Here is a 25,076-nt window from a genome sequence, read left to right as displayed (position 1 = left end):
ACATATACATATACATATACATATACATATACATATACATATACATAATGAGTGTGTAGTATATAAACGCTTGACCCTTGAACAACACAGAGGTTGGAGTGCTGGCACCTCCCTTGGTGCAGTTGAAAATCCATGTGTAACATTTGACTCTCTGAAAACTTAACTACTAATAGCCTACTATTGCTCTTAACCCTTGCTGCTGAATTTTTTATTTCAATTATCATACTTTCTGCTGCACAATTTTTATATGTTTTTTTAGTAGTAAGAAGTTTATTTTATATATATATTTATGTGTGTGTGTATGTATATATACATTATATATATAATGTATATATACACATATATAATTTTTTATATATATATTTAATTATATATATATAATTTTCTTTTTTTTAAGTGAGCTTTATGCACAACCCAGGGCATGAAATCATGACCCGGAGATCAAGACCTGAGTTGAGATCAGAAGTCAGATGTTTAACTGATTGAGCCACCCAGGCGCCCCTTATTTATTTACTTATTTTCAAATTTTTATTTAAATTCCAGTTAATTAACATATAGTATAATACTGGTTTCTTGAGTAAAGTTTAGTGATTCATCACTTACATATAACACCCATTGCTCAACATAAGTGCCCTCCATAATACCCATAGGCCATTTAGCCCATCCCCTGCCCTACTCACCTCCCCTCCAGCAATCCTTAGTTTGTTCTCTATAGTTAAGAGTCTCTTATGGTTTGCCTCTCTTTTTTTTCCCCTTTCCCTGTGTGTTCATTATTTTATATCTTCAGTTCCACACGAGTGAAATCATATGGTATTTGTCTTTCTCTGACTGACTTATTTCACTTAGTATAATACACTCTAGCTCTGTCCGTGTCATGGCACATGGCAAGATTTCAGTCATTTTGATGGCTGAGTAATATTCCATTGTATATACACACCAAATCTTCCTTATCCATTCATCAGTTGATGGAGGTTTGGGCTTTTTCTATAATTTGGCTATTGTTGATAATGCTGCTATAAACATTGGGGTGCATGTGCCTCTTCAAATCAGTACATTTGTATCCTTTGGGTAAATACCTACTAGTGCAATTGCTGGGTCATAGGTATTTCTATTTTTAACTCTGAGGAACCTCCATACTCTTTTCGGAGTAACTGCCCCAGTTTGCATTCCCACCAACAGTGTAAGAAGTTTTCCCCTTTCTCGACACCCTTGTCAGCATCTCTTGTTTTGTGTGTTGCTAATTTTAGCCATTCTGACAAGTGTGAGGTGGTATCTCATCCTGGTTTTGATTTGTATTTCCCTGATGATGAGTGATATTGAGCATCTTTTCATGTGTCTGTTGGCCATCTGGATGTCTTCTTTGGAAAAATGTCTATTAATGCCTTCTGCCCATTTCTTACTAGGATTATTTGTTTTTCGGGTATGGAGTTTGATAAGTTCTTTATAGATTTTTGGATACTAATCCTTTATCAGATGTGTCATTTGCAAACATCTTCTCCTATTTCATAGGCTGCCTTTCCGTTTTGTGGATTGTTCCCTTCACTGTGCAAAAGGATTTTTCTTGATGAAGTTCCAATAGCTCATGTTTGTTTTTGTTTCCCTTGTGTCCTGAGACATGTCTAGTAAGAAATTATTCTGGCCCAGGTCAAAGAGGTTGCTTCCTTTGTTCTTTCTCGTCTAGGATTTTGATGGTTTTCTTCCTGTGTTCTTTCTCCTCTAGGATTTTGATGGTTTCCTTTCTCAAACTCTGGTCTTTCATCCATTTTGAATTTTTATTTTATGGTATAAGAAAGTGGTCCAGTTTTCCCAACACCATTTTTTTTTAAGTTTATTTACTTATTTTGAGAGACAGAAAGTGAACAGGAAGGGGCAGAGAGAGAGAGAGACAGAATCCCAAACAGGTTCTGCACTGCCAGCGTAGAGCCCATTGCAGGGCTCAGTCTCACAAACTGTGACATCATGACCTGAGCTGAGAGTAAGAGTCAGACATTTAACCAACTGAGCCACCCAGGCACCCCCAACACCATTTGGTGAAGAGATATTTTTCCATTGGATGTTCTTTCCTGCTTTGTCAAATATTAGTTGGCCATATATAGTTGTGGGTCCATTTCTGGGTTTTCTGTTTTATTCCATTGATCTTTGTGTCTGTTTTTGTGCCAGTACCATCCTGTATTGATGACTACAGCTTTGCAATGTAGCTTGAAGTTTGGAATTGTGATACCTTCAGTTTTGCTTGTCTTTTTCAAGGTTTCTTTAGCTCTTCAAGGTCTTTTTTGGTTCCAAGCAAATTTTAGGATTATTTGTTCTAGTTCTTTGAAAAATGCTGGTGGTACTTTGATAGGGATTGCATTAAATGTGTAGATTGCTTTGGGTAGTATAGACATTTTAACAATGTTTGTTCTTCTAATCCATGAGCATGGAATGTTTTCTCATTTCTTTGTGTCCCTTTCAATTTCTTTCATAAGTGTTCTACAGTTTTCAGAGTACAGATGTTTTACCTCTTTAGTTAGGTTTATTCCTAGGTATCTTATTGTTTTTGGTGCAGTTGTAAATGGGATCGAGTCCTGGATTTCTCTTTCTGCTGCTTCATTATTGGTGTATGGAAATGCAACAGATTTCTGTACAGTGATTTTATATCCTGTGACTTTGCTGGATTCGTGTATCAGTTCTAGCAATTTTTTGGTGGAATCTGTTGGGTTTTCTACATAGAGTATCAGGTCATCTATAAATAGTGGAAGTTGGACTTCTTCCTTGTCAATTTAGATGTCCTTTATTTCTTTTTGTTGTCTGATTGCTAAGGCTAGGATTTCCAGTACTATATTAAATAACAGTGGTGACAGTCAACACCCCTGTGGTATTCCTTATCCCTAAAAGCTGTCAGCTTTTCCCCATCAAGGATGCTATTAGCTGTGGGTCTTTTGTATATGGCCTTTATGATGTTGAGGCTATGTTCCCTCTATCTCTGCTTTGTTGAGGGTTTTTATTAAGAATGGATGCTGTACTTTATCAAATGCTTTTTCTGCATCTATTGACAGGATCATATGGTTCTTATCCTTTCTTAATGTGGTATCTCACATTGATTGATTTGCAAATATTGGACCACCCTTTTGTAGTCCAGGAATAAATCTCACTTGGTTGTGGTGAATAATTCTTTTAATGTACTGTTGGATTCAATTTGTTAGTATCTTATTGAGAATTTTTGCATCCATATTCATGAGGAATATTGCCTATAGTTTTTCAGTGGGATCTTTGTCTGGTTTTGGAATCAAGGTAATGCTGGCTTTGTAGAATGAGTTTGAAAATTTCCTTCCATTTCTATTTTTGGAACAGTTTGAGAAGAATAGCCAATTTGATTACTGATTCAATTTCTTTGCTGGTTATAGGTCTGTTCAAATTTTCTATTTCTTCAGGTTTTAGTTTTGGTAGTTTGTGAGTTTTATCTATTTCTTCCAGATTGTTGGCATGTAATTTTTCATAAAATTATCTTATAATTGTATTTCTGGGTTGTTGGTTGTGATCTCTCCTCTTTCATTTGTGATTTTATTTATTTGGGTCCTTTCTCTCTCCATCTCTCTCTCTTTCTCTCTCTCTCTCTTTTTTTTTTTTGATAAGTCTGGCTTAGGGGTTTAACAATTTTATTAATTCTTTCAAAGAACCAGCTCTTAGTTTTGTTGATCTGTTCTACTGTTTTGTTTGTTTGTTTGTTTGTTTCCCTATAAATTATTTGTACTCTTAACATTTATTAGTTCCCTTCTTCTGCTGGCTTTAGGCTTTATTTGCTGTTCCTTTTCTAGCTCCTTTAGGTGTAAGGTTAGGTTGTGTATTTGAGACTTTTCTTGTTTTTTGAGGTAGACGTGTATTGCTGTGTACTTCCTCTTATGTCTACTTTTGCTGCATTCCAAAAGGTTCTGGAGTGCTGTGTTTTCATTTTCATTTGCTTCCATATATTTTGTTTTCCTTCTTTAATTTCCTGGTTAACCCATTCATACTTTAGTAGAATGTTCTTTAACTTCCATATCTTTGTGGTGTTTCCAAATTTTTTCTTCTGGTTGACTTCAAGTTTCATAGTGTTATAGTCTGAAAATATGCATTGTATGATCTCAGTCTTTTTGTACTTGTTGAGGCCTGATTTGTGACCCAGTACATGATCAGTTCTGGAGCCTGTTCCATGTGCACTTGTAAAGAATGTGTTTTCTACTGCTTTAGGATGAAATGCTCTGAATATATCTGTTAAGTCTATCTGGTCCAATGTATCATTCAAAACCATTGTTTTCTTGTTGATTATTTACTTGCATGTTCTGTTCATTGCTGTTATTGGGGTGTTAAAGTCACCTATGATTGTTATCAATGATTTTCTTTATGTTTGTTATTAATTGATTTATATATTTGGGTGTTTCAAAGTTGAGGGCATAAATATTTACAGTTGTTAGATCTTTTTGGATAGACCCCTTTATAATGATATAGTGCCTTGCTTCATGTCTTGTTACAGTATTTGGTTTAAAATCTAGTTAGTCTGATAATCGTATGGCTACTCTGGCTTTCTTTTGATGTCTATTTAGCATGATAGATGGTTTTCCATCCCCTTAAAACCTTTCTTTTTTTTTAATGTTTATTTATTTTTGAGACAGAGGGATAGAGAGAGTGTGAGCAGGGGAGGGGCAGAGAGAGAAGGAGACACAGAATCCGAAGCAGGCTCCAGGCTCCGAGCTGCCAGCACAGAGCCTGACGTAGGACTCGAACTCACGAACCGCCAGATCATGACCTGAGCTGAAGTCGGATGCTCAGCCAATTGAGCCACCCAGGTGCCCCCATCCCCTTTCTCTTTTTTTTTTTTTTTTTTAATTTTTTTTTCAACGTTTTTTATTTATTTTTGGGACAGAGAGAGACAGAGCATGAACGGGGGAGGGGCAGAGAGAGAGGGAGACACAGAATCGGAAACAGGCTCCAGGCTCCGAGCCATCCGCCCAGAGCCTGACGCGGGGCTCGAACTCACGGACCGCGAGATCATGACCTGGCTGAAGTCGGACGCTTAACCGACTGCGCCACCCAGGCGCCCCAACCCCCCATCCCCTTTCTATTTGGACGTGTCTTCAGGTCTAAAACGAATCTCATGTAGGCAGCATATGTATAGGTCTTCTCTTTTTATTCCATTCTGATACCCTATGTCTTTTGATTGGAGCATTTAGTCCATTTACATTCAGAATGATTATTGATAGAAAAGAATTTCATGTGATTGTATTACCTGAAAAGTTGTCGTTTCTGGAGATTTTCTCTATTCCTTTCTAGTGTTTGTTGCTTTTGGTCTTTCTTTCCCACTCAGAGTCCCCTTTAATATTTCTCGTAGGGTTGGTTTAGTGGTCACAAACTGCTTTAGTTTGTGTTTGTCTGGGAAACTCCTTATTTCTCCTACTCTGAATGACAGCCTTGCTAGATAAAGTAGTTTGGGCTGCATATTTTTCTCACTAAGCACATTGATATATCGTGCCACTCTCTTCTGGCCTGCCAAGTTTCTCTGGAGAGATCCTCTGCTAACTTGACCTGTCTTTCCTTTAGGTTAGGAATTTCTTTTCCATTACTGCTTTCAGGATTCTTTCCTTAAGTCTGTGTTTTGCAAATTTTGCTATGATACAGCTTCATGTTGGCCAGTTTTTATTGATTTTGATAGGAATTCTCTGTGCCTCCTGGATTTGGATGCTGGTTTCCTTACCCTGATTAAGGAAGTTTTCAGCTGTCATTTGCTCAAGTAAACCTTCTCCTCCTTTTGTCTTTCTTCTTCTGGGACTCCTGTGATATGAATGTTATTATGTTTCATGGAGTTGTTGAGTTCCTAAGTCTACATTTGTGATCCAATACTTTTCTTTCCCTCTTCCTTTCAGCTTCATTATTTTCCATAATTTTATCTTCTATATCACTTATTTTTTTCTTCTGCTACTTCCATTCCTGTGTTCATTACATCCAGTCATTTTGCATCTTGGTTATAGCATTTTTTATGTCAGCCTCACTAGTTTTTAGCATTTTTTTTATTGCTGTAGTAAAGGTGTCTCTGTTTTTTCTATGCTTTTCTCAAGCCCAGCTATTATTCTTATGGTCGTTGTGTTAAAATTTTGGTTCTGTCATATTACTTATATCTATTTCGATTAGCTCCTTGGTTGTGACCTCTTCCTGTTCTTTCTTTTGGGACGCATTCCCCCATTTTGGCATCTTACCTTGGTCTCTGTCTTTTATGTGGTAAAAAAGCCTGTGCTTTGTCCTATTTCCCCTAGAGCTGGCACTTTGCAGCAATTTATGATCATTAGACCTGGTGCCTGTGGGGTGATTTGTGCTGGTCTTCTGCGGGAGGAGCCAGTATTGCTCTGGCTCTTAACCACACTTGCCCTAGTGAAAAAAGGCACCTGTACAGTGTAGGGGTGTGGGGCGTAATGTAAATGGCTCAAGCCCTTGTCATGTATTCTGTGCCACTTGCTGAAGTCTCTCCATGCTGATGGGAGGGGTGAAAAATGGCATCAGACCACTCTGTTCCCTGGAGAGGGGAGTGTATGCTGGCCAGTGTTCAGCATGCCCTTACAGAAGAGTAAACAGTTTACCCCCTTGTGCCTTCAGCTTCCATCTGATCCATGCCTTCAACCTGTGTCTGAGCCACTGGCAGCGCAGTGCTCCTTTGTTTTATTTATCTCAGGTGCCTGACTGGGTTTCTAAATTCCAAATTTTAGGGACCCTGCACATGCCCGGACCTGCACTGATCCTCTGGGGAGGTTTTCAGTTCACTGTGGCTCACACATTTGTTCCAGAAGGATAGTTGCATGACTGTGTAGGGGCTTGGATTTTATAAATGGTAAAGCATAGTAAAAAGCCTGCATCCAGGTTAGCTGCCCTCAGAAGGTGTCTCTGCTCGTATGCCAATGAACCAAAGAGCCCAACAGCACCCGCCAGCTCTTTTGTCCCCTTAGAGGCAGTGATGCTCTCAAATGCCATGCAAGGAAGGGGAGCTGTCTTTTCTAGCATGACACAGGATCCTTAGAGCTCGCTGTCCAAACTGAGGCCTCTGCCCTCTTTCTCCATAGGAGCATCACTAAGCCTACCAGGCTCGACTCTGGTGATGGCATGAACTAAACTTCAGACTTCCAGCTTCACTGCTTGTAAAAAACTTGAGATAATCAGCTCTGACTCATTTTCCCTGTCAGTAGTTTTGGGGAAGTGTTTTTCTTTTGTAATCCCCTGCATGCTACTTTCTCTCTCTCTCTCCCTCTCCCCCTCTCTCCTTCTCTCCTTCTCTCCCTCTCTCTCCCTCTCTCTTCCTCTCTCCCTCTCTCTCCTCTCTCTCCTCTCTCTCTTCTCTCTCTTCCCCTACTCCTGACCTTCTCTCTTTCTCTTTTTCCTCTCTCTGTGATCAGGGCTCTGTCTGCTCTGTAGCACTTGCGATTCTTTTCTCCCTCAAATCACATCTCCACCTCTCCTACCTTCCATGATGTGGCGTCTATTCTCCCACTAGTTTTGCAATTTGTTCTCTCAGTCCTCAGGTTGTTTTCCTGGGTGTTCAGTATCATTTGAAAATTATCTAGCTGTGTTTGAGGGACAAGGCAAGATCCTCCTACTACTCTGCCATCTTAACTCCTTTCCTCTGTATCTTTTCTTGACACAGTTTCTGTATCTTTGATATTCTGTTGGGAGAGACATTGTTTTCCTGGCTTTCATGTGTTTTCTTAAAGTTCTTTGTTCCATGTTTCTTTTAGCTCTTTGAACAGATTTTAAACCATTTATTTAAAGTCTTTGTCTAATAAGTCCAATAACCTGAATTATCTTTCCGTTAATTATTTTCTTTCTGTGAATGGCCCATACTTTCTTTTTCTGTTGTTTCTTTGAATGCCTCCTAATTTTTCGTTCTTGTTGAGAACTGAATTTTTAAATATTATAGTGTGGCAGTTCTGGGAATCAGATTTTTTCCCCACTACCCAGAGTTTGTGGATGCTGCTTGTTGTGGTTTGTTGTTTATTGGTTTGATGACTCTTATAAACTATTTTTTGAAAGTATATATTCTTTGTTGTGTGTGGCTACTGAAGTCTGTGTTTCATGATCTTAGTGGTCAGGTGATGTTTGGACAGTTACCTTAAATGCTTAGAGATAAAAAAGGAAAAAAGGAAGAAGGGGAAAAAAATACCTTCCCTATCTTTGTACATTGCCTTTGTGTTGGGGCACTTCTTCAGTGCTTAACCAGGCCATTTATAACTTGCTTTATCCTTCACTTACTGTTTGCATAAGTGAAAGCTTAGGGTCTTTTCAGCCCATTTCTGAGCATGCTTTTTTTTCCTGGGCATTTGCATGGTCTTCTCAATTCCCCTATATGAGCATGAGCTTTTAAAGTTCCATTTTTGCTGTGTTTCACCTTTCCTAACTTTTTCCTTCCTAGGATTTTCTATTTAAGGCTTGTCTATATTGGTGTCCTTTGCCCCAGGCTGCTATGCCAATAACTGTGCCTTTAAATCTTTTTGGGAAAAGCTGTCTGGGATGGTGCCCCAGCCTTGGGTATTACTCAGAGTTGAGGGAAACAGAGGCCAGCCTTTGTGCTGGTCCTTAAGGGAGTTGCCAGTTCCAGCAGGGTCCATACCCTTTCTGTGGCACTATCAGACGTTCAGGCTGTCATCTTCATAGCTGCTGCAGATCTGGGTATGGGGAATGGTGAATGGAAAATTTAAAAGACCACAGTGCTCTCTTGCTGCAAAGCAACAGCTTTATTCTTCCCTACGTCTTCCCCTGGCTGTTTTTGAGTAGTTTTTGAGTAGTTTGAGTAGATTCCAGAGTTGTGCAAAAGTTGATTCTAACAATGTTTGTCAGCTCATTAGTTGAGTTTGGGAAGGAAGTGTACCCTGAAGTTCCCTACTCTGCTATTTTCGGTGATGTCACTCTGTTCCAATATTTTTATTATTATTACTTGCTAGTATTTAAAACTTATATATCACTTACTTCAGCAAATAATTATGTATTTTGCTAAATTATTTATTTTTTTATATACAGCTGACCGTAAGCTTTTTGAAAATCCTACCATGTATATGTATATTCTATATTTCATATGTGTATTCTATATTTCATTCCATAGCAATTGGTGAGTGCATCTTTCTCATTTGCATATGTATATATCCATTTATTACATCTGACTCACTTTGGGAAAATCTTACTGAGTTTTATAAAATTCACAGTTAAGGTGTGCCTGGGTGGCTCAGTTGGTTGAACATCCAAATTCAGCTCTGGTCATGATCTCAGGGCTCCTGAGTTCTAGCCCTGCATCAGGCTCTCTGTTGTCAGGATGGAGCTCTCTTCAGATCCTCTGTACCCCCCCTCTGCCCCTCCCCTGCCTCCCCCGCTTGTGTGCACATGCTCTCATTCTCTTTCTCTCAAAAAATAAATATTTAAAAAGATAAATAAAGGTTAAAACACATTTGAAAACATAATCTGATTGAGTTTAGATATTTTGCTATAAGGAATAAATATAATTACTGATTTTTATATTAGTGCTCTGTTGTTTTAATGCAGCAGTTATTAAAAAATAGACTTTTGAGGGATTCATGATCCTTTTGCTATAGTGTAAAAATTTGTTATACATTGGAAAATTTGGTGAAAGCATAGAATTAAGTCATGTAGACTTTACTTCTAGAGAAAAGTTCAAGAAGTTCTCTTTTCTGCTAAAGATTTTAAGGTATAAATTTCTTTGTAGACACAGGAAAGTAGATTTTTATTGATTTTTGTATCAGTCGTCATTCTAATGTATTTTTAAAATGGGCTAGATGGGGATTATTTAAAATTATTTTTATGACTTTATACTTGTTTGCTGTGTGATACAACTTTTGTCCACATCTTTTTATTAATGCCTGTTTTAAAATGATTACCTCCTTTTCTGTGTACTACACATATTTTATAAGAGCTGAAAATAAATTTCAGCACTAAAATATCTGGAGAATTAGTTATATAATAATTTTCTGTATTACTTTAGGGACTGGTTGCTTTCTGAATTGTGGAAAAGTTTTGTGTATTTTCACTTTTTCAGAGATGTCAAATTGTGTAGTATAAATCTCAACAGTTATTTCCATGAATTTAATTATTTTTTAAGTAAAAGGATGTATGATTTTTAGATTTATATAACTTTGATGCATTGTCAAGATTAGAACTATAGTAACTTCTAAGAAAGTCTTAAAATGCAGATATTTGTCATTTGCTGTGGGTTCAATAGCAACTGTGTAATAAAAATCGAAATAGTCAGCAAATATTTAGCTTTTCTACCCCTCCCAGATCATAATTCTTCCCAAAACATATTTCCAGAGAATTGCTAAAAGGCAGTAAAAATGGAAATTCTCCACTCTTTAGATCAGAACTGTACTTAAAGCACTGAATATCAAAACCTATAAGTTAAAGCCACAGTAGTATTCAAAGGGACATTTATAACTTTAAACACATTACTACTAAACAGGAAATTGAAGAATATTATATGTTCCTGTCCAATGCTAGGAAAAAACACTAATTAAAACTAAACCCCAAGAAGGAAGAATGAGTTAATAAATTAATAAAATAGCAAAAAGCCTAACCCATTTTGAATATTGAGCAATGAAGATAAAAGCTTATTCTTGGAGACAACTTAAAAGCAGGTTAATTTTTGATCTATAAATGATGAGTGTAAATAAACTACATAAGGATTAAAAAACGAGACAAATACACAGAGGACATTAAGAGAACGTTAGTATACCCAACTTAAAAAAAGTTTTTTTTAATGTTTATTTTTGAGAGAGAGGGAGACACAGAATCCGAAGTAGGCTCCAGGCTCTCAGCTGTCAGCACAGCACAGCACAGCACCTGGGGCTCAAACCCATGAACTGTGAGATCATGACCTGAGCCAAAGTTGGTTGCTTAACCGACTGAGCTACCCAGGCGCCCCTACACAACTTTATACCTATGCAGTCCATTTTATTACACTTGATCTTAGCCAAAAGGCCGAGAAGCGATACAGTCCATTTTATTTAGGAAGAAAGTAGAAAGCCTAAAATTATAAGGAACTCTGTTAAAATTACAACCAGTATCATATTTAATAGTGGATTGTGGAAATACTTCCACTGAAGTTGGGATGCCTATTATCTGTACTACTAAATAGAGTTTTGGTGGCAGTCTGAGCAATAAAATAATGACAGGAAAAATAAATTAAAAGTAATGATTGGGAACTCGATAGAATTAACTTGGCAAACTATTGAAAAAATAGGAAATTTAGAAATTACTTGGTTGAAGAAAAACAGTCCAATAGTTTTTCTATAGGAAAACAATCAATAACGAGTAAATAGGAGAAAAAGATTTCATATATGGTAGATATTTAAAAATAAATAAGTGCTTAAGAATAAACCAGAAAAGAACTTTAAGACCATTATGAAGTGAAAGGATAGAAAAAGAAAACCTGTGAGTTTCTACCATGTTCCTAGACACGAAGACTTGATTCCTTTCAAATTACTGATTGTATAGATTCAGAATACTCAAAATTTCAAGTGGATTTTTTTTATAGAAATGGAAAAGCCATCAACACTCCTTGGAATATAATATTCCGTTGGTTATTATTTATAAAATGCCATTTTAAGTAGTTTTAACTAAAAATAGCTTTTTCACTTTTTCTTTTGGCTCCCCTTCCCACCCCTGCAACAAGTAAATCTGTGGTTGCCTAATCCAAGAGATGGTTTTGAATAATGGGTATATGTGTCCGTTTATTCACCAGTATATTATTCACAATATGTCTGAATCTCACCAATTTATGTTACTTATATTTAAACCTACCCTTATGCCATTATACAAGAAATGATAGATAAACCTAAGGAAGAGACCAAGAGCAAAATGAAACAAAACTAGTAAAGACATAGTAATAGAATATGACTTTCCTGGACTAAAAAAATGACTTGTTTATATAGTTTTTTGAAAATCTCACACAGTACTTGCCAAGATAGAGTCCTAATCTTGGACACATTATGGCAGATATTTTGAAGTATAGTTCAAAAAAATTGTACAGTTTCCTAAATGAAAATAACAACAAAAAGGCTGGTCTTTGATTTCTTTTTTATAACATTAAATTGGAGGCAGTCAGTCAGTGTCCAGATTTTGATTTTATTTCTCTAATAGTTTATTTTTTTAAGTGATAAAATTCTTTTTATTTTTATTTGTTTTTATTTTTTTAATGTTTATTTATTTTGAGAGGATGGGGTGGGGGAGTGGCAGAGAGAGAGAGAGAGAGACAGAGAGAGAGAGACAGAGAGAATCCCAAGCAGGCTCTGCACTGTCAGTATGGAGCCTGACATGGGGCTCAGTCTCATAAACCATGCGATCATGACCTGAACTGAAATCAAGAGTTGGGTGCTTAACCAACTGAGCCACTCAGGTGCCCTGATAAAATTCTTTTTAAAAAGTAATTAAGTACTGTATATGATGTGAAAGTGAAGTCCTTATCTTTACACTCTCCCTCACTGCCTGCCAATGCTAGCCTCTAGAAGTAATTACTTTTAACTTTGGTATTTATTCCTTCTAGACATTACCTCATATATATATCAAAATGACATTTTAGTATAAGTAAAAATAGTATAATAATACCATACAGACTATGCAGTTTACAGAATATCTACCAGATAGAGGCAAGAATGAAAGACATTCTTGCATAAATTGGGACAGAAAACACTTTCCCATATATATTTCTTGAACAAGTTGCTTGAAATATTTTAGCCACAGAAAGGTAAATTCATATTAAGAATATAAAATTATGCTGTACGTCTTTGGGTGTTAAAAACATGCATAAATAAATACTCAAGTCATGAGGAAATCTTCGTCTTCAGAGTCCTATGTGATTGATTGCCTAGGACTTAAAAGGACTTGTCAAAGGACTTAAAACTTTATAACATTTGTGGTCTCCTTCAGAAGTGACTCTGAAAGAAACCTTAAAAGTAAATAATACCATTTTCTTTTTATGATACGTTTATATTGGATAAAAGAAATTTTCTGGAGGAATTCTTCCCTAGGCAGGTCTCATGAACACACTCAAGTTTAGTTTAAATTTCTTGAAAATATATTTAACATAAGATGGCAGCAGCAGTTAACAGCAACAAAAACAGTTGAGTATCACATCTATGCCTTAGTAAAAGACTTAAATACAAAATATTCATGTGGTGTTGAGGTATTTTTCTGTTTTTTCTTTTCTGTTTGTTTTCTTAAATTTTCTGTGAATATGTATTTGGGTAAAATATGTGATCAGGCATTTTGTAGAAGCAGTGCAAGTGATTAGTAAAATAATTATATTGAAATGTTAGTAGTAAGATAACGTTTTTGTTAGGTTATTTTAAATTAACACTATTAAGTGTTTCACAGAATAATATATGAGTAGTCATATATACTGCTGTTGAAAGTATAAATTAGCAAAGCTGTTCTGAAAAAGAAATTTAGATATTTGATAATTATTAGATAATTTAGTTATCAATTATCATTTAGATAAGAATAATTATTTAGATAAGAGCTATTCTGTCTCAGAAGGTACACCTGTGTGAGTACTACCCAAGGAAATAATCTGAAAGAACAAAATTATTAATTGCATTGTTATTTGACTATAGCAGTACATTGAGAAACATGAAACATTTCCACTGGGAAGTAGAGTGTATAAATAATGATTCAATATATTATGTGTATATCCACAAGCAGTATTGGCATTGGATATTTTATGACTTATAGTTGTATTAGTATACAATTCTCAGAAAATTGTGTGGTTACAACATATTAAAACATAACAGCAAAAAAAATCCCCACAATTATACATATTTAGAAATGTACTGGTTTGTGAGTTCTAGGAGGAAAAAAAACTAATGTTCTAAAATCAAGAGTGTTTACCTCTAGGTATCAAGTTCAAAGGTCATTTTAGTGTTCATTATGATTTTCTGTATTTTCCAATTAATGTATTTTATAATCAGCTTGCCTTATTTTCTTTGCTGTTGGTTATCTTCTGACAATCCTTTTATTTCTGGGTTTCTTGTTATGTATGCATGAGTTCCTTTCTGATACCATATGTTACTTGATTTTTGTTTCACATTTGGTTTTTTTAGGCCAAGATAGCGAGGTTAACCAAACGCTTTGGAGCAGCCAAAGAAGATCTTAAGAAAAGACAAGAAGTAAGAATTTCTATTCTTGTATAATTAATATTGAGCTCTAAGTGGTACTTGGATAATCGTGAGCTGGGAAGAAATTCTTCCTTTATTACAGGTCTGAAATTTGCTTTCCTACTTTGTACTTCCTATATGTTTTTTCAGAAGCTGCAACTCTGAAGCTAATATTAACCCTTTTCTAATCCTCAATTACTGTTTTCATATATCAACACTTATATTAATCTGTTTTATAGTATTCCTGAAGTTATGTTTTGTTTCATTTTTAAAATTTTGTTTTTGGGATTTATCTTCTCATGTTTCTTTCTTTTTACATTCTTGCCAGGGTCCTATTTTTGTCTCTTATTTCCTCCAAGGTGCGTTAGTGTACCATTGCCTGGAGTGGCCCCTTCTCATCTTTGCTTACCTCAGGTGGTTAAGTGCAAAGATCATAGCATAACATAAAACTCCAGTGTATAGTCTACCTTTTGCTTTTTGTTGTTTCCGTAGTTATTCTGTAATACATATATATATATATTTTTAATTTTTTTTAATGTTTGTTTATTTTTGAGAGAGAGAAAGAGAGAGACAGAGCATGAGTGGGGGAGGGGCAGAGAGAGAAGGAGACACAGAATCCGAAGCAGGCTTCAGGCTCTAAGCTGTCAGCACAGAGCCCAATGCGGGGCTCGAACCCACGAACTGTGAGATCATAACCTGAGCCGAAGTTGGATGCTTAACCGACCGAGCCACACAGGCGCCCCTGTAATACATATATTTTTAAAGAATATTTATTTATTTATTTATTTATTTATTTTGAGAGAGGAAGAGAGAGCACGGGTAAGGGAGGGACACAGAGAGAGGGAGAGAGGGAATCTTAAGCAGGCACCATGCTGTCAACTCTGAGCCTGACACGGGGCCCAGTCTCATGGACCCGTGAGATCATGACTTGAGCTGAAATCAAGAGTCAGATGCTTAACTGACTGAGCCACCCAGGCACTCCTGTAATACAAATTTTTAATATCGCACTCGTATATTGCATTATAGTTTTCAGTTTAATATCTTTATTTTCCTCTTGACTTTTTCTATTATGGTACATTACATTTCTTTGTCATGAGAGCAACATTGTCTGGCACTTACCAATTGCCAATAACGGTTATTTCAATAGTAATTATTACTGTAGGATTTTCCTGTTTTCATTCATTTCATATCTTCTTTACTTGACTTTAAATAAAACCATTTTGAAATAATTATAGATTAACAAGAAGTTGTAGCAATACTACATAGACTCCTGTGAACTTTTCACATAGCTTCCCATAGTGGTGAAATCTTGAATAACTGTTGTGCAATATCAAAACCAAGATATTGGTACAATTCTGTTAAGTAGTCTGTAGACCTTAATCATTTCTGCAAAATGTAGACCAGTTTTTTCATGAATTCATTGTGTGTGTGTGTGTGTGTGTGTGTGTGTGTGTGCATGTACACATTGATCCCACGTACAGATTTATGTAACCTCCACCACAGTCAAGATCTAGAACTGTTCCGTCACCATGAAGGGACTCCCTCATCCTGCCATTTTATAGTTTCAACCTATCTCATTTCCCATACCTACCCACTCCTGTTCCCTGGCAACCACAGATCAGTTGTTCATCTCTGTATTCCTTTTACCTAACTTTTTAAGCTCTGGTTGCTCTTTTTCCTTGAGCAACTGATAGTTTTCATCTTTGTTCTACACAGACTAATCCCACCAAACCCTCCATTGGCCGTACCCAAAGATTTTTTTTTTATTATAGCTTCTTTAATTATTATAATTAATTCTTAGATTCTGAACTCCATTTGTCTCAGCTTTTGTTTTTTTGTCATAATATAAAAATTGAACTATTTGTCTTCTTATTTTAGAAAATTTATGTAAACCTTTTTTTTAGCCTTTAAAACAATTTTTTTTAATGTTTATTTTTGAGAAAGAGAGAGAGAGCACGAGCAGGGGAGGGACAGAGAGAGAGGGAGACAGAGAATCTGAAGCAGACTCCAGGATCTGAGCTGTTGGCACAGAGCCCGACACGGGGCTGAAACTCATTAACTGTGAAATTGTGACCTGAGCTGAAGTCAGACACTTAACTGACTGAGGCACCCCTTTTTTACCCTTTTTTATTTGCTATTCTTGAACCAAACAGAGGGCTTTGTAATTTTTCCTTTGTTTTTTATACAATGTGAATTTCCACTTTTTCCCTTTTATGTCTGAACTACGCAGCATACTGCGCACTATATACTTTTCCAGTGTTTGTGTATGTCGAGTTTGTCTTCAAAACTACTTTCTAGTTCTTTTTGTTTAATTTATTCAAAGGCTGTAGGCAGTCACAAACTTTAAGGAATAAAAATGAAAATATTACAGTGCCTGAGAGGTTTGTTATGGAGAGTTAAAAGTATAATGGAAATGACAAACACTGTATAATTCCTAAAGATTGGAAAAGGTTAATTTGAACAATTAGGGTATGTGGTACTTGAAGAAAAATATTGAGGTGGTCTTCAAACTTTCAAATTTTGTTCCTTCCTCAATTAGCTTTTGGGTAAGGCCAGTTTTATATGCCAAAACTGGGACATCTTTCTACCTATTCTTGTTGATATTTTCTTGTAACAGCGATTTCTAGAAATCTCAAGAATTTGTTCTTTCATGTCCTAATTCCCTTTAACTATGGTATCCACTATAATTTTACATCTGTGTCATGCTAGATTTTGAAAACAGGAGAGATACAGAATGAAAGTTTAGAATTTAGTTCTCACCCTTATTAAAATAAATAAACAATAATACTTTAAGTGCTTTTCTTCTATTTAGATTTGCTCCTTGGTCCTCTGATATTAACCAGTTAAAAACAAACCCCACCATGCAGGTTTGTCTTAAAACATTTTCCGTTTTAGGTTTTAAAAGCAGAAAACCCTCATAGGCAGTTTACTATTAAGTCCACATTTATTGCCTTACAATTGCTATCTCTAATTTATATCCTTTCTAGTTCTTACTATAAAAGAAATGTAAAGATATTTCTCATTCTTTATCTATGAAAATCAGTGATGTAATTGATTCAGTAAAATTTTAGATTAAATCTAAATTCTGCATTTGAATTTTTTATTTAAAAATGTTTTGTTTTTTTTTAATTGTGCTACAAACACGTAACATAAAATATATCATTTTTAACATAGTTAAGTAGTTTTAACTATATTAATAGTTAAGTAGTTAACTATAGTTAAGTAGTTTTAACTATATTAATAACATCATTGTGTAATAGATCTTTAGACATTTGTCTTTTTGCAAAACTGGAACTCCGAACCATAGAACAAGTACTCTAGTTTCCCCTCCCTTCAGCACTTGGATACTTTTTGTTTCCATGATTTGACTACTCTAAATACCTCTTAAGTGAAATTATATATAGTATTTGTTTTTTTGGCTCATCTGTATTGTAGCATGTGACAAGATTTCCTTTTTAAAGGTTGAATAATATTCTATTGTATGTATATAGTATACACCACATTTTCTTTATCCATTCATTTATTGATGGATATTTGGGCTGATTTCATCTCCTGGTTCTTTTGTGAATAATGCTACAATGAACATTGGTATGCAGATACCTCTTTGAGATCCTGGTTTCAAGTCTTTTGGATATCTACTGGAAAGTGAAATAGTAATTTGATTTTAGTTTTTTGAGGAGCCTCAAAATAAAAGAGACTTTTTATTAAAAAACTTTTTAATAAAAGAGACCACCCTATTTTTCATTCTTACCAGCAGGGAACAAGGTTCTAATTTCTCTACATTCTTGTCAACACTTGTTATTTTCTGTTTTGTGATAATGGCCCTCTAATGGATGGGAGGTGGCATTTCATTGTGGTTTTGATTTGCATTTCTCTAATAATTAGTGATGTTGAGCATCTTTTCATATGCTTGCAGTCCATTTTGCATGTCTGTAGAGAATTGTTCAGGTCCTTTGCCTGTTTTTTAATTAGCTTGCTTGTTTTTTAATTAAGTAGTAGGACTTCTTTATGTATTCTGGTTATTAACCTCTTCCATCAGATATATTATTTGCAATTATTTTCTCCTGTTCTGCAAGTTTCATTTTTGCTCTGTTGATTGTTTCCTTTGATGTGCATAAGTTTTCAAGTTTGATGTAACCTCCTTTGTTTTGCTTTATTTTGTTGCCTGTGCTTTTGATGTTATATCCAAGAAATCATCACAAAATATGATGTCATAAAACTTTCTCCCTGTGTTTTCTTCTAGAAATGTTTAGTTTTGGTCTTCCATTTATTTTGAATTAATTTTAATATGTGGTGTAATGGTTCTGTTTCATTCTTTTGCATTTGAATATTGAGTTTTCATACCATTTATTGAAAGACTGTCTTTTCTCCATTGTGTAGCCTTGGCATCCTTGTTGAAAATCCCTTGACCTTATACATAAGAGTTTATTTCTGGGATGTCTGTTCTAGTCTGTTGGACCATGTGCCTGTCTTTATGCCAGTACCACACTGTTTTGATTACTATAGCATTGTAACATGTTTTGAAATCAAGAGGTATGGAGGCTCCAACTTTGTTCTTCTGTTCTAGGATTGTTTTGGCAATTCAGGGTCCCTTGAGATTTCATATAGATTTTAGTATGCTTTTTTCTATATCTGCAAAAAATGACATTGGATTTTAATAGACATTGCATGGAAACTTTTGATCACTTTGGGTAGTATGGACATTTTAGCAATATTAAGTGTTCCAGTCCATGAACATGGGATGTCTCCATTTGTGTCTTTTATTTTAATCAACACTGTTTTGTAGTTTTCATATTAAAGGTCTTTTGCCTTTTTGGTTAAATTTACTTCTACATATTTTATTCTCTTTGATGATATTGTAATGGGGTTGTTTTCTTAATTTCTTTCTCAGATTGTTGGTTGTTAGTATATAGAAATATGATCGATTTTGACTTTTTTTTTTTTTTTTATCCTGCTGCATTGCTGAATTCATTTATTAGTTCAAACTTTTTTGTGTGTACCTTTTAGGGTTTTCTGATTATAAGATCATATCATCTGCAAACAGAGACGTCCTCACTTCTTCCTTTCTACTATTGCTGCCTTTTATTTCCTTTTCTTGCATAAGTGCTTTGGTGAGATTTTTCCAGTACCATGCTGAAGTTGATGAGAGTGGGCAACCTTACCTTATTCTTGATCTTAGAGGAGTTGTTGTTGAGTATGATGTTAGCTATGGGCTTTTGACATATAGTATTTTTAGGTTGAGGTAGTTTACTGCCATTCCTAACTTGTTGAGGTTTTTTTTTGTGTTTGTTTTTTTATCATGAAAGAGTTGAATTTTATGAAATGATTTTTCTATGGTAATTGAGAAGATCATGTAGTTTTTTTCTCCTTCATTTTGTTAATGTGGTTTTGATTGATTGATTTATACATTGATTGATTTTCCTGTATCAAGCTATCTTTGCATTCCAGGGATAAATCTCACTGGTCATGTTATATAATTCTTTTAATGTGCTGGTGAATTTGGTTTGCTAAAATTTTGTTGAAGATATTTGCATCTATGTTCATCAGTGATATTAGGCTATAGTTTTCTTTTAGCGTAGGATCTTTGGCTTTAGTATCAGGATATGCTGGCCTGGGTTTGGAAGTTTTCCCTCCAATTCTTTGGAAGAGTTGAGGAAGACTGCTGTTAATTCTTTAAATGTCTGGTAGAGTTCTCCATTGAAGCCATCTAGTCCTTGGTATTTTTTGTTATTAGGATGTTTTTGATTACTAATTCAATCTGATTTCTTATTCAGGTCTTGTTCAAATTTTTAATTTTTGATTCAGTCTTGGTTATATATTTCCAGGAAGTTATCCATTTCTTCTAGGTTATCCAGTTTGTTGCCATATAATTGTTCATAGTAGTCTTTTATGATCCTTTTTTATTCTATGGCACCAGTTGTAATGCTTCTCTTTCATCTATGATTTTATTTATGTATTCTTTTTTTTTCATAGATAATCTAGGTAAAGGTTTTGCCAATTTGTTGATCCTTTAAAATGCCAACTCTTAGTTGATATTTTTACTACTGACTTTGTGTTCCTGTTTTATTTATTTCTGCTTTAATCATTATTATTTCCTTCCTTCTTCTGAGTTTAGTTTGTTTTTCTTTAGTCACTTGAAGTATAAAGTTAGATTGTTGATTTCAGGTCTTTTTTTTTCCGATTTTTTTTTTTTCCCCAGAGATAGTGTGTGTGAGCACAAGTCAGGAAGGGGCATGGCAGAGAGGGGGAGAAAGAGAATCTCAGGCAGCCTCTGCACTATCAGGGAGGAGCTCTATACGGGGCTCAATCTCTCGAAAAATGAGATCATGACCTGAGCCGAAATCAAGAGTTGGATGCTTACCTGATTGAGCCACCAAGGAGTTCTGGTCTTTCTTCTTTTCTAACAAAAGCATTTACCACTATAAATTTTCCTCTTATTTGTTTTTTAAGTTTATTTACTTATTTTGAGAGAGACAGACAGCGCAGGAGGGGTAGGGACAGAGAGATAGGGAAAGAATCCCAGGCAGAGCCTATGCTGCCAGTGCAGAGCCCAATGTGGGGATCGAACTCACGAAACAGTGAGATCATGTCCTGAGCCAAAACCAAGAGTCAGACACTTAACAGCTATCCAAGTGCCCCTAAATTTTCCTCTTAGTACTACTTCTGCATAAATTTTTCCTATAAATTTGGTATGTTGTATTTTTGTTTTTATTTGTCTCAAGATATTTTCTTAATTTTTTTTAATGTTTTATTTATTTTTGAGACAGAGAGAGACAGAGCATGAACGGGGGAGGGGCAGAGAGAGAGGGAGACACAGAATCGGAAGCAGGCTCCAGGCTCTGAGCCATCAGCCCAGAGCCCGACGTGGGGCTCGAACTCACGGACCGCGAGATCGTGACCTGAGCTGAAGTCGGCCACTTAACTGACTGAGCCACCCAGGCGCCCCATGTCTCAAGATATTTTCTAATATCTCTTATGATTTCTTTAATCTATTAGATTAAAAAAATTTTTTTTACTGTTTTTTATTTTATTTTTTGAGAGAGAGAGAGACAGAGAGCACGAGCAGGGGAGGGGCAGAGAGAGAGGGAGACACAGAACCAAAGTAGGCTCTAGGCTCTGAGCTGTCAGCACAGAGCCCAACATAGGTCTCGAACTCATGAACTATGAGATCATGACCTGAGCCAAAGTTGGTGCTCAACCAACTGAGCCATCCAGGTTCCCCTATCTATTAGATTTTTAAGTGTGTTTTAATTTCCACATATTTGTAACTTCTCCGTTTTGTCTTCTGCTATTGATTTCTACTTTTGTTCCATTGTGATTGGAAAAGATATTTCATCATCTTCATCTTTATAAATTTGGTGAAGTTTATTTTGTAACCTGATCTATTCTGAAGAATATTCTGTGTGCACTTGAGAAAAATTTGTATTTTTCTGCCATTGGGTGAAAATTTCTACAAATGTCTGTTTGGTCCATTTGGTCTGTGATATTGTTCAGTTTTGCTATTTCCTTACTGAATTTTTCTCCAGATCATCTCTCCATTATATAGAATGATGTACTGAAGACTCTCACTGTTGTGTTTCTATCTGTTTTTCAGTTCTATCAATGTTTATATCATTTAGAAGCCATGATGTTATGTGCATATATATTTATTAATATTGTATCTGGTCAGTTGATGCTTTTATCATGTTCTTTTTGTCTCTTGTAATAGTTTTTTACTTTAAAAGCTCTTTTGTGTCTTATGTAAGTATGGTCACCCTTTCTCTCTTTTGGTTATCATTTGAATGGAATACGTTTTCCCATTATTTTACTTTCGGCCTGTGTATACCTTTAGATCTAAAGTGAGTTTATTTTTAACAGCATATAGCAGGATCTTGTGTTTTATTCATTAAGCCAGTGTATGTCTTTCTGTGGAGAATTTAATCCATTGGGATTTAAAGTAATTTCTGTAGGGAAGAACTTAATTAGTATTTTGTTAATTATTATCTATTTGTCTTGGAACTGTTTTATCTCTTTTTTTCTTGCTTGCTTACATTCTGTGTGTTTTGTTTATATATTTTTAATTTTTGCAGTGACAGTCTTTAATTTCTTTCTCATTCCCTTTTGTGTATCACCTATAGGTATTTTATCTGTGGTTACCATGGGGGTTACATAGGCCATTTTAAACTGGTAACAATTTAACTTCAATCATATTTAAGAACTCTAGTCTTTATATTTTCTCCTCACAGTTTTGTTACTGGTTTTATTATATCTTTTTATATTGTGTATCCTTTAACAAAAATGTGGGTATTTTTGTGTTTAAATTCTATACAAGAATTAAATGTGATTTAATGTACCAACTTTATAGTAATGCAGGATTCTGTATTTGTGTATTTACCGTTACCAGAGAATTTCATCTTTTTTGTGTGCTTTCTAGTTTCTGTCTAATGTCCTTTCATTTTCACTTGAGTGACTCCTCTTAACATTTTTTGTATTGCATTGTAGATCTAATGGTCATAAATTTCCCTAGCTTTTTATTTATCTAGGAATGTCTTAATTTTGCCTTCATTTTTGAATGAAAGTTTTGCTGGATATAGTATTCTTGCTTGGTAGTTTTTTCTTTCAGCATTTTAAATATATCATTCCACTCCCTTTTAGCCTTCTAGGTATCTGCTGAGAAAACTACTGATAATCTTACGGGAGCTCCCTTGAATGTGGTGGGTTGCTTTTCTCTTGTTACTTTCAGAATTCCTTATCTGTGACCTTTGACACCTTGACCGTGTTTTTCAGTGTAGATCTCTTTGAGTTATTCTAGTTGGAGGTTTCTGAGCTTCTTGAATTTGTATTATCAGTTTTCACCCTCAAATTTAGGGAGTTTTGGCCATTATTCAAAGACTTTCTGCTCATTTTCTTTCTCTTCTATTCTTAGATTCCCATATTCATGTATTGGTCCTTTCAGCATTTTCTCATAAGTCCTTTGGGCTCTTTCCCCTTTTTTTCATTCTTTTTTTCTTTTTGCTCTTCTAACTCCATAATTTCAAATGACTTGTCTTCAAGTTCACTAAGTCTTTATTATGCTCAGTACAGACTGGTGCTGATGCCCTGTAGTGAAATTTTCATTTCAGTTACTCTTCAGATCCAAAATTTCTTTTGGTTCTGTTTTAGTTTCTATTTGTTAATATTCTTATTTTCTTCATGCATCACTTTTCTAATTTCATTTAGTTTTCTGTTTCTGTTCTCTATTACCTCATTGAACATCTGTATGTCAGTTATTTTGAATTGTTTAATGGATAATCCATAGATCCCTATTTCTTTAGGGTCAGTTTCTGGAGATTTATTTCTTTGGTGGAGCCATATTTCCCTGTTTCTTTGTATGTCTATTTCTGTTATTTTGAAATTTGGGCACTTGAAAAAACAGCCACCTTTCCCTGTCTATTCACAGTATATTTATACAGAAAAAGACCTTTATTATTCAACTCAGGTAGATACTCTAGCAACCTCTCAAACTTTTTCTAGAGATGCATTTTCACTGAGGTTGTTTGTGTAATCTCTTATCTGAAGAGTCTTGTCTGTTTCTACTTGGGAGCCCCCCCCCCTCGTCATCTGTCTTCCATATTATAGTTTTCATTTTATAAGCCATTGTTTTGGAGGTCCCCCCTGCTCTCTGTCTGTGCTACTATAATTTTTCTGGTGCTGTACCAAGCTGATAGGTTTAACTTGTTCTCATATGGCCTCCAGACATCCAACATGTACTACTTCCTTCAGGTCAGGTGAAACAGAAACCAGTGCCTCGGTCAGTACCCTGAAAAGCCATAATGTTGCATGAATGTTCCACTCTTCTCTTTCCTTTTTAAAGGAGAAGCCACAAGTGAGGAATTTTGATTGTGCCATACTGTGTTGGGAGGGGTTTGGGGTATGGTAGGTAAGTGCAACAGACTTTCTTACTCACTACAATGCATCTCTTCTTGGCCTCACTATTGCTTGGGGTCCTATACTTCTTGACTGGTTTCTGGAATTCTGACAAAGGAAGTTTGGTCCATCGCATGAGAGAAGGAGGGTGTTGGGCTTCCAATTCTACCATCTTGCTGATGTCACCACACTAGTATTTAATTTAAGGACTTCTATCCAGTGACCATACTGTGTTCTAAGCCAATTGTATTTATTTATGCTTTTTTCCTTTTTCTGTTTTTCTCCATGAAATGTTCTTTGCCTTCATCTTAACTATTTTGAATGTACTAATTAATTACTCAAAAGACCTATTTGAAGGTTTTCCTTAAAAACTTTTTTAAAATTGAGAGTGCACAGTTACTTTAATTTGTTTTTCTATTTGTTTAATATGTTTTGTTCACAGATTTTAAACAGCTTTAGAGTAATATATTGTAATTGTATATTTTGACCTCTCTACATGTATAACTAATACAGTGCCATACTTGTTGATGAAAATTATCCTTTTATCCTATAAAAAGCATCAAGATTTGTTAATTGAGGGTGCCTGACTGGCTCAGTCGGTTAAGCTTCTGACTCTTGATTTCGGCTAAGGTCATAATCTCTCCTGTTCATGGGATCAAGCCCCACGTTGGGCTCTGCGCTGATGGTGCAGAGCCTGCTTGGGATTCTCTCTCTCCTCTCCTTGTGCACTCTCTCTCTCTCTCTCTCTCTCACTCAAAATAAATAAACATTTTAAAAAAATTAAAAAGAAAATATTTGTTGATTGAAAAGAGTGATTAATAGCATGTACTTGATGTAATATTAAGCACTTCAATATTTAATTTGTTTTAATACTTATTGTATTTAACTAAGTCTTGAGAGTTATTTGTATTTTTCATTTAAGAAGTAAATAATTATAGTGTAATTACTGATGGAGGCCCAAGTAATGCTTATTAACATGTATAAGAATTCCATGTCTATATTCCCTGTTTTTGGGGGTAAAGGATGAAATTAGTTGATACTTAA

At 35.3% G+C, this 25,076-nt stretch overlaps 1 protein-coding gene and 1 long non-coding RNA gene across 5 annotated transcripts in view; one reads left to right on the top strand and one right to left on the bottom strand.

Moving 5' to 3' along the window:
- LOC121038892 (uncharacterized) overlaps positions 1–12,175 on the bottom strand; it is a 14,379-nt gene extending 2,204 nt beyond the window's left edge. Inside the window, exons 1-2 of the long non-coding RNA XR_005794555.1 lie at positions 11,750–12,175; positions 7,008–7,013 (exon numbers count right to left, since the gene is read on the bottom strand). This is a non-coding gene — a long non-coding RNA (uncharacterized LOC121038892). The remainder of the gene's footprint in view (positions 1–7,007; positions 7,014–11,749) is intronic.
- ATF7IP (activating transcription factor 7 interacting protein) overlaps positions 1–25,076 on the top strand; it is a 122,897-nt gene that overhangs the window by 67,878 nt on the left and 29,943 nt on the right. For all 4 annotated transcript variants that reach the window (XM_040488855.1, XM_040488854.1, XM_040488853.1 and 1 more), the window contains exon 6: positions 14,094–14,159. In XM_040488855.1, the coding sequence (XP_040344789.1) occupies positions 14,094–14,159 (66 nt within the window). The remainder of the gene's footprint in view (positions 1–14,093; positions 14,160–25,076) is intronic.

This window comes from Herpailurus yagouaroundi, unplaced genomic scaffold (genome assembly GCF_014898765.1).
Source record: "Herpailurus yagouaroundi ecotype Mexico unplaced genomic scaffold, PumYag 166, whole genome shotgun sequence".
Classification (NCBI taxonomy): domain Eukaryota; kingdom Metazoa; phylum Chordata; class Mammalia; order Carnivora; family Felidae; genus Herpailurus; species Herpailurus yagouaroundi.
The sequence above is the reverse complement of the archived record's forward strand: the minus strand, read 5'-3'. Positions and strand labels throughout refer to the sequence as shown.